General features: G+C 38.1%; 1 protein-coding gene across 1 annotated transcript; it reads left to right on the forward strand.

The window, feature by feature from the left end:
• Positions 1-4,667: 4,667 nt before the first annotated feature.
• On the forward strand, positions 4,668-6,112 carry LOC122001596 (BTB/POZ domain and ankyrin repeat-containing protein NPR5-like). Its single transcript, XM_042556427.1, has 2 exons — positions 4,668-5,093; positions 5,161-6,112. The coding sequence occupies exons 1-2, from the start codon at positions 4,680-4,682 to the stop codon at positions 5,980-5,982; spliced, it is 1,236 nt and encodes a 411-aa protein (XP_042412361.1). The 5' UTR covers positions 4,668-4,679; the 3' UTR covers positions 5,983-6,112.
• Positions 6,113-10,527: the final 4,415 nt, after the last annotated feature.

The following is a 10,527-nucleotide window of genomic DNA, read 5'->3' on the forward strand; positions in this document are numbered from 1 at the left end:
CCACTGCTTAACGGGTCGGGTAAGGATAATATCGGGTGAGGAACGCAACTAATTTTTAATAATAATAATAGTACTTTTCCCTAAATTCATTATAATAATAAATTAATTATTGTTATAAGAATAAATTTAATCAGAAATCCAACCCAGGGTAATGATTCAGTGTCTTCTCAATTTCTCATAAATCTCAACTGATGAATTTGTTTTAACAGACAATTAACATAATCATAGTAAAATATGATTATATCATACATTTTTGACACTTCGTCCTAAATTAAGAATAAATAAATAAATAAATTTTGAGGTTAGTTTAGAGTCACCCATCAAATTAACTAGGAGAATTTTTTTTTCTCTAAAATATATATCTATAAAAAAAATTAATCATCTATTTTATTATAATAAATCTATCATTCCTTAAGAACATCTCCAATGGAGATATTTGGAGATAATATTTTTCCAAATATCCTCCTTTTCAAATATTTCTCATTGTGAGAGATATTTTAGAAGTGATTGAAAATTATCGGGCATAAATTTGTGCTCGATGATTTCTTCTTGTGGGGCTCTTTAAAATGATGGATTAACTATTTTTGTAATTTAATTAAACTAAAAAAAACAAACCAACGTTTAAAAAAATTAAAAAATAAACAAAATCCAACGTTAGAAAAAATAAGCATTGGAAAAAAAATAGAAATATTAAAAATAAAAAATAAACATTAAACATAAAATCAACGTTGATCAATGTTTATTATTATTTTTTTTAACATTGATTAAATATTTAATTTATAAGATATTTGATTATGAAATTGAGGATATTTAAGAGTGAGATATTTGATAGGTGAGATTTATAAATATTTTAGATGATGAAATATTTCATTGTAAGATTTAAAATATTTAAATAATAAAATATTTAAAAAATAATATAAAAGTGGGGACTGGTTGAAATATTTTCAACCAGTCCGGATGCCCTAATTACCACTGCTATTATTTGATTGATGGAATGTCAATTAAAAACTATATAAAAGTTACTAATAGCTGGGGGAGGGGGGTAAAAGGACACCCAAAAGAAACTCCACGTGGAACATGTTTTAATTCAAATTCTCATTTATTTATTTTTTTTTTAAAACATAAGCTTTGTGGTTATACAGTGCTTTATTTATACTCGTATCATCAGCATATATTTAAATTTATTTTTTAAATACACATTAAATTTAATAGTGACATTTCATAATATGATTCCAAAATGTCACCTCTATTTTAAAAATTATATTGTTCAACTAATAAACTCTTTTTTAAAAAAATCTTTTATTATATTGTCTTTTAGTGAAAAGGGGTGTTTCATTAAACAAAGTCCTTGAATTTCTTCCCTTATAAATAATAAAATTATCCATGTGACAAAAAAAATCAAAATTAATTGATGATTTAAATATAATTTATGGCACGTGCATGGAAATCAATTCACCGTGATTGCAATCTTAAATAATTTAATTAATAAATATTAGCATGTAGAATTAGGGAAGGTAATAAGTAGAATTTAAGTCAAATTTTATATATTTGATCTCCAACCTAATTTATTAAATTCGTCTTCATCCAAATTAGATATTCAATTTTTATCCTCGTCCTTATATTCATACCTATATTCATATATTCATATCCTACCCAATTATATTATTATCATGTACTATTATATCTTTTTAAAATTGGAATTATTTAGATGAAGCTATAGATATTTATCAAATTTTAGAAAAAATAATATGAAAAAAAATTAAAGATAACAATTAAAATTAAACATGAAAGAAATAATAAAGGGGGTTGAATGAAAAAATATATATAAATTTCAAATTGAAAGTGATTTGGATACGGAGAAACTTAATCCTCTAGTCTATAATATCTAATATCTTCTATAATTTGTACATTAGATCATGATTAAAAATTGATTAAAATTAGTTATGATTTCTCTTAAGTTCATTTTTCCATTTAAATTATAATTTTGTGTTGAATTAGACGGCCAAAGACTACCAATAGTAGATAGGTTGTCTCCCACTCGACATCTTATAGTCAGTTCATCTTCGACGTCTTCTGACTATCTGATTTATTTAAAATTATAATCTACATAGGAAGATGAATTAAAGAGAGATAGTAGCTAATTTTATTCGGATTCTAATTATGATCTATCATGTAAATTTAAAAAAAAAAATTCTGATCTGGGATATTAGATTTTATTAGTGATTTGGAGGAAATTAATATATACATGTATGATCGGATAGGCTCTATCCATCCACCTCTATATTCGAATAAAAAAATTTTTATAGCTGATTATCTGGGTTTTCTAATTGGATATAAGAAAAAAGCTCGATATTCTTCTCCATTCGAATCGGGATATCGTATCCTATTATAAGTAAATTATCATTTACAACAACTTTTTAGTGATCGCGACTTGTTATCCAGCCACTGATTTTTCTAAATTTATATGCATAAATAATTTTTTAATGATCACGTTCCTCCAACCAACCCCATAAATTTTTTTTAACAAAGCCCAATATCTTCGTTCAATTTTTTTTTAAACACCCAATTTACTTTTCCCACTATCAATTGTTTCAAAATTAATAAGATTTTATACAATGCAAACTGTTAAATTATGAATGATGATATTAAAGAGGATGTGTAAATATATAAAAATAGATAAATAAAGAAAATTAGAAACAAATATATGATTAATTATTTAAGCTAAGAGACTCAAATAGTTTTCATGATATAGATGTCTCAGTTATATTAATCATATTTTAACTTTAGAATTTAAAAAATTGAGTTATAGTATTAATTAAAAAAATTAAAATATTTTTTTAAAATGCTCACAGGGTGTACAGCTTAAGGGTGCAGCATATTATTTTTTATTTTTTTATTTATTTTGTTTAGTTTTTTTAAGTTCTCGATTATATTAATTATATTTTATCTGTAGAATTTAAGAATTAGATTATAGTATTAATAAAAAAAATTAAAATGATTTTTTTGAATGCTCATAGGTGTAAATTAAAATATAATGCTACCCTACTTATGCTCATCTTACAAGCACCAAGTTTATTTTTAAATTTTTTTAAGAGTTTAGGTTTAGAATTTAGTATATATATTGGTTTTTTAAAATTTTTATAGCTTAAATACTATGACTAAATTCTAAACCCTAAAATTTAAACATTAAGTTATAAAAAAATAAAGAAAAAACAAAATACAATTGTTGTGTATGTCTCATATAAGGTTTACAACATTGGGTGTGCAACATTATTGTGTATATGTGTGTATATTGATACGATGATTAAGATAGGAGCCCCTGAGTCAAGTCAAAATATAGGAGGTTGGCTGATACGATGGTCCAAGTCAAGGAAGTATCAACCTTTGAAGTTGGCGTAGTCAATCTTTTTCGATTGGACTAACAGGCTGGTCGGACGCCAAACCTCTCAATATGGATGAATATTTCAATCGATTGGAACCACAGTTTGATCGGACAGAAGGGACGCCTAGTCTGATTGAACTCTTTGGTCAAAACCGATAAGCCAAGTCATGGACGAGTCCTCAACGACATTCTATATGCTCTATCAGTCAAGTGACTGCAGAGCGGATCATGGGAAAAGCTTTGTCGGTTTGTCAAGTAAGCGGATTATGGGTCCCCTAACCCAATGACCTCATATATCATAAACTTCTTTTCTACCAAACGCAGAGATTGCGGGTTCATTTTTAGAAAGATGTCAAAGTATCGTTATGGTATGTTATTTTTTAGAAACGCTTTGAGATTCCTATACAGACAAACATTAATACTATAAAAATGAGTTTCCATCTACAGGTGTAGATATGCTCACATTAGGTGAGACTATATAATTTTTACTATTCATCACTTTCTATCAATGATTGACTTGAGTGTCGACGGATCTATTATGCTGAGGACTCCTTCCTTGACCCGATCACTAACGCTCCTCTTGAAATGGAAAAGTGTTTCAAAATTAGCTTTTATCTTTTGATAGTAAGAAGTATTCATTTCGTCAACATTTGAGCCAAGTATCTAACCTTTCATCTCCATCTATTTCACCTAGTATAATTTTAAAAAAAAATTTTTAGAGCTTGGGTTTAATATTTAACCTAAATAAAGTGTTAAAAGATAGGGAAAAAATTACATTAGGTGACCGCAGCCAAAATCCTAGACGCTAAGGACCTTTCTGTGGTGAGCACTTAAAAAAAAATTAATATGAAATTTTTTTAGCTTAATATTATAATATAATCTTAATCCTAAAGTCAAAATCTTAAATGACTAAGTACGCAGCATAATAAAATGCTAGATAATTTTTTTATTATGTTAATTAGAATTTTTGTTTAGAGTTTAGAATTCAGAGTTTAGAGATTGGGTTATATTATTGAGGAGTCTGGATGACATTTTTTTTATATATAAAGGTGATTTGTTCATCCCAGCGCCCCCGTTAATCCGTCCCTAGGTCAACATAGAGGAGATAAATCACGGATGACTACTAGTTATTAGTGCAAATTGCCAAGACATGAGAGAGGTTATGCTCAGTCATGTCGAGTTTCAATCCTAAGACCTCATGTAATAACACTCCATATCTTAACCATCGCCCCGGGGACACATTTTTTATATATAAAGTGCTGAGAGAACGTGGTTGATAGGTAGGTAATTTGCAGAAATGGAGCAGGAGGAGGAGACGGCGTTGAAGTCGCTGTCGACGGACTACCTCAACCTGCTCATCTACGGACAGGGCTTCAGCGACGTCAGCTTCAGCGTCGACGGCCGCGTCATCCACGCTCACCGCTGCATCCTCGCCGCCCGCTCCCTCTTCTTCCGGAAGTTATTCTCCGAAGGCGGCGTCGTCGTCGGGATCATACCGGTGATCGCCGTCAGCTACGAGGTTTTCCTCCTGGTGCTGCAGTTCCTCTACAGCGGCCGGGTCTCGCTGACGCCTCAGAAGCACGAGGCGCGCGCCGACTGCCCCGATCGCACCTGCTGTCACACACACTGCCCTGCCGCCGTGGACTTGGCCCTTGAGACCCTCTCCGCCGCCCGCTCGTTCGACCTTAATCCCCTTGCCCTCCTCGCTCAGGTGCGAATCTTGGAGGCTACGATGCCGAAGCATGATAATCGTATAAAATGAACGCATGTGATTGCAGAGGCATTTGGTCGGAATGGTGGAGAAGGCGCCGATCGAGGAAGTGATGAGGGTGCTAATGGCGTCGAGGATTCAGAACTTAGGGCGGCTGTGGACGGCGTGCTCCCACCTGGTGGCCAAGTCCGGCCTACCGGCGGAGGTGCTTGCCAAGTACCTCCCCCTCGACGTGGTCGTCGGCATCGAGGAGATCCGGCTCAAGATCACCTCCCTCGAGTACGGCTGCGGTGGCGCCGGAGGCTTATTCCCGGTGCAGTTGCATACCGGCGAGCTCACCGTCCCCAGAGGCGGTGACCGTCGCTTGGACGACGAGCAGCATAAGCTGCGGCGGATGCGGCGGGCGCTGGACAGCTCGGACGTGGAGCAGGTGAAGCTGATGGTGATGGTGGAGGGGCTCAACCTCGACGATGCGCTCGCGCTCCACTACGCCGTCGAGAACTGCAGCCGCGAGGTGATGAAGGAGCTACTGGAGCTAGGGGCGGCGGACGTGAACCGCCGGGCGGGGCCGGCGGGCAAGACGCCGCTCCACGTGGCTGCCGAGATGGTCTGCCCGGACATGGTCGCCGTGCTGCTGGACCATAACGCCGACCCCACCGCCCGCTCCCTCGACGCCTCCGCCGTCACGCCCCTCGACTTCCTCCGCGGCCTCTCCTCCGACTTCCACTTCAAGGGAGCCCGCGCCGCTGGCCTCGCCCACGTCGATCCCAACAAGCTCCGCCTCTGCCTCGAGCTCCTCCAGTCAGCTGTGCTCGTCATGTCACGCGAGGCAGCTGCCGCCGCCGCCGCCACTGCGCATCACCACTCCATGAATGTCTACCCTCGGTAAATCTAAACCCACAATCAAATCTCTCCTATTGTCACATATTTAGTAGCATACAAGAAAGATCACACGTACATATCAGTATCTAGGGTAAGTCTATATATATATATATTTGTGATTTTTTTTTAATATTCAATAAATAAAATGAGGCTAGCTCCTGTCAATGTAAAGTCTCTCACAAGAATGTATTGGTGAAGTTTCAGTCTTCATGTGGGTTTGATAATGATCCTCTCTAAGATTATAGTCGAACAAACTATCAATGAGTTGACATTAAAGATGACTGAATCGTCGATCACCTAGAAACATCAGGAACTGATGGAGAGGTTAGAATGGAGTTTGAACGGAAGAAAATAGGAAGAGGAGGATTAGAATAACGGTCAAATGTTCTCCAGTACAGCCACTTCGATTCTCAAGTAAGTCTTTTGTAATGCCCCATCTTCTACTGACTAGGTTGTGAGGCCGGGAGTTACATTATGCTATAAACTAAACTCTTCTTGGGTAGAAAACTGAACTAATTTAAAACTTCATGCTATTTGCTATAAAGTCTGAAATTTATATTCAGAATACACTTCTGAAGTTATACATAAGTTATGAAGGGAACCTAAACTCTCTATTCGGTAAAAGACTGAAAGCAGACACTTCTAGCTGAAATCAAACTCTCCAATCAATCGGCTGATCGATTGGAGTTGTTGATCGATCCACTGATCGATTCAACGTGCTACTGTGCACAGAGGTTCCGTCTGGATCGATCGGCTGATCGATCCAGTCTGGCCAATCGATCCAGAGATCGATTCAGAAGCTCTCTGTTCGCGGGAGCAAATTTCCCGATCGATCGGCTGATCGATCTATGGCCGATCGATCAGTTGATCGACTCATCAGCTCTATGTACGCGACAGATCGCGTTTCGATCGATCGGCTGATCGATCGAGGACTCCTCAATCGATCAGCTGATCGACTCAATGGCATTCTGTATGCGGGGGCTTCTTCCAATCGATCGGCTGATCGATTGAGGACTGCTCAATCGATCGACTGATCGATTGAGTTTCTGATTTCTGCAGAAATCAAACCCGACCTCATACAGAACCTTCATAAATTCAACTACAAACACAACACTAATACTAGGCATGTCATTTCTCATGGTTAGCTATCTAATATTCAGACAACGAGTAATCTAAACATAACTCTCATAATTCAAGACACCCAAATAACTAAAAGTGCAGAAAAGTAACACTATAAGAAATATTGAGTTCTTAAATTTGCTAGTTTCTCCAAAGATCTTCATTCCAAGTTCCTTCTCACACACATCTGGTTGCATTGCCCTTCAGCCTCCGCTAATTTATCTTTCCTTTACCTTTATCTGCAGTATAAGGAAAATGAAAATATAAGCTTGGGATCTTAGTAAGAAACCATCTACCTCACAAAACATGCATTTGAGAAATCATGCTTTTAAAAGATGTTATGCCGATATGCAAGCTGAGAATCATACTAGAAATGCTAAAACATGACATATTGACATACAAGTCATGGCAATCAACTATTACTCATAAAATATCTGTTGTATCAGCAAAAGAACTAAACTGATACCTAAGCCAGGCTAAGATTAACATTAGGTAAATTATGAACTGTACTGCATTCACATAACTGATTTGTGAAGTTTTGAAAACTATTTCTATAAGTAGATAAAAATACTAAACATGCTGCTGATGGGCCCGACAACTGTACTTGCTGTGCGTGCATCCCTAACTAGGCCCGAGGTAGCAAGTCCCGAATCCAGTAGGGTTACTAGGTTATCTAAACCTAGGGACGACTACGGGAGCCCAATCCAAGGACAACTGAAGTCCAGTACAGTGCCACTGATAAAGTAAAATACTGTTTATAACTGATTTATCATATCTTGCTTTTACTAGGTTATCTAAACCTAGAGGCGATTATGGGAGCCCACCCATTGGACCGTAGTCCCATATAACTGAAGCAAGGCTATGTATGCTATTTAAAATGCATATAGGGCATTTAACTGAGCTATTAAAATGCCCACTGTAGCATTTAACTATACTCGACATTTTATCGAGTACTTGGTGTGCTCTAATTCTACATATGGCTAAACTGAGAACATAAATGCGAACTAAGGGCATAAAAACATACAATTAGCTACTTATACTGCAGGTGAGGGGTTACTTACATCCTGCGCTAGATTTTCTTACAATCTGATCGCTAGATTTCCGGAGAAGATGATCGTTTCGGCGATCCTCTTGTGTCTGCGCTTCCTTCTCGCGGAGGGGAGTGTCCTCGTATCAGAGACGTCGACGGGAGGTGCTCCTACGACCCTAGGGACGGAACCCTAGGCTTCTCGGGCTTGGGCGCCGAGAGGATGAGGAGAAGAAAGGGGCTCGGCGATGATGGTTTGAGGGAAAAGAGAATTACCGATCCAACAATAATAATTCTCCACTTAATTTCCTATTTATATTAAGTGATTAATACACCACTACTAAACCTTAAGTATAATTGTTCTCCTTTCCTTTTAGCACACCCCTGCTGGGGCCCATTGGTTACTAAAGTCACCCTATATGTCATAGAGTCCATAGGTCTCGGGTTCAATTCCCGCTTAGACTATTTTCCATTTTTATTTAATTTTGCTACTTCGGCTATTCTAAAAATTTCATAAAAATATCCTAAAATTCTAGAAAAATAGTAGAATATTTCTAAAATTAATTTGAGAATTTTCGGGCGTCACAATCCCCCATACCTTATAAAAAGTTCGTCCTCGAACTTAGAATAACTCTGGGTACTTCTGTCTCATAATAGCTTTTGTCTCCTAAGTTGCCTCTTCTATTGTGTGATTTTGCCAAATGACTTTTACTAATGGTACCTCCTTATTCCGTAATTTCTTAACTGCTCGGTCTATTATCTGAATAGGCCGACTGTCATAGCTGAGGTCTTCGCGGACTGATACCAACTGGGGCTCAATCACCTGGGTGGCATCTGAGATATGTTTCTTCAGTATAGAGACATAAAATACATTATGAATAGCTGACATTTCATGGGGTAGCTCTAGCTCATATGCTACCTTGCCAACTCTTCTAATGATAAGGTATGGTCCCACATATCTGGGAATCAATTTGCCCTTCTTCCCAAAACGCATTACTCCCTTCATGGGAGCCACTCGGAGAAATACTGTATCCCCAACTGAAAATTCTAAGGGTCGACGCCATGTATCAGCATAACTTTTCTGGCGGCTCTGAGCTGTCTCTATCCTCTGGCGGATCTGCTGTATAGCTGCTGTGGTATCTGCTACTAGATCTGTCTGAAGTTCTAGCTCTTTCTGTTCACCACTTTCATACCAGCAGATTGGAGATCTACACCTCCGCCCATAGAGAGCCTCGTAGGGTGCCATGCCGATAGTGGTCCGATAGCTATTGTTGTATGCAAATTCTGCTAAACAGATATTTGCACCAACTTACCTTGAAGTCTAGGGCACATGCTCGGAGCATGTCTTCGAGTACTTGATTTACTCGCTCCGTCTGACCATCTGTCTGAGGATGGAAAGCTGTGCTAAACTTTAGCCTGGTGTCCAATGCTGACTGTACACACTCCCAGAAGTGTGACGTGAATCTACTGTCTGTATCTGAAATGATAGTCCATGGGACTCCATGCAGTCTGACAATCTCCTTGAGATACAACTGAGATAGCTGCTCCATGGAGTAGGATATCATGATATCTAAGAAGTGGGCTGATTTAGTCAATCTGTCGACTATTACCTAGATGACATCAAAACCATTCGTGGTTCTGGGTAGTCCCACTATGAAATCCATAGAAATATCCTCCCACTTCCATTCTGGGATCTGAATAGGCTGCAGAACTCCTCCTGGTCTCTGGTGTTCTGCCTTGACCCTCTGGCAGGTCAGACAGGTACTGACATATCTAGCGATGTCTCTTTTCATCCCCGACCACCAAAAATATTTCTTTAGGTCTTGGTACATCTTGGTGGAGCCAGGATGCATCGCATAAGGAGTCCTGTGAGCCTCGTCTAGGATCTTCCTCCGTAGTTCCTCCTGATCTGGAACACAAAGTCTATCTCCAAAATGTAGTACCCCACTATTTGAGACCATGAACTCTCCACTTCCTGATTCTGATAACCCTTGCTTGATTTTCTGAATTTCAGGGTCCTGATCCTGAGCTGTCTGGATGTCACCGAGCAGGGTAGATGCTAAAGTCATAGTAGAGAGCTGTCCCACTATAAGTTCGAGACCAAAATCTGTAATCTCCTTCTGTAGGGGTGGTGACATGGCCGATAGGGATAGTAAGGTAGCACTGGACTTTCTGCTAAGTGCGTCTGCCACCTTATTGGCTTTTCCTGGGTGGTAGAGGATGTCTATGTCATAGTCTTTGACCAGCTCGAGTCATCTGCGCTGTCGCATATTCAGATCCTTCTGAGTGAAGAACTACTTCAGACTCTGATGATTTGTATACACTCTACACTGAGCTCCATATAAGTAATGTCTCCAAATTTTGAGGGCAAAGACAACTGCTGCAAGCTCAAGGTCATGAGTAGGG

This window comes from Zingiber officinale, chromosome 7A (assembly GCF_018446385.1).
Source record: "Zingiber officinale cultivar Zhangliang chromosome 7A, Zo_v1.1, whole genome shotgun sequence".
In the NCBI taxonomy this organism is placed as follows: Eukaryota; Viridiplantae; Streptophyta; class Magnoliopsida; order Zingiberales; family Zingiberaceae; genus Zingiber; species Zingiber officinale.

What these genes read in the sequence shown, in the direction of transcription:
- LOC122001596 (XM_042556427.1), top strand. Translation starts at nt 4,680, where the DNA reads ATGGAGCAGGAGGAGGAGACGGCGTTGAAGTCGCTGTCGACGGACTAC. An exon ending in CCCTTGCCCTCCTCGCTCAG is followed by an intron (nt 5,094 to 5,160) that starts GTGCGAATCTTG and finishes ATGTGATTGCAG; the next exon opens with AGGCATTTGGTCGGAATGGT.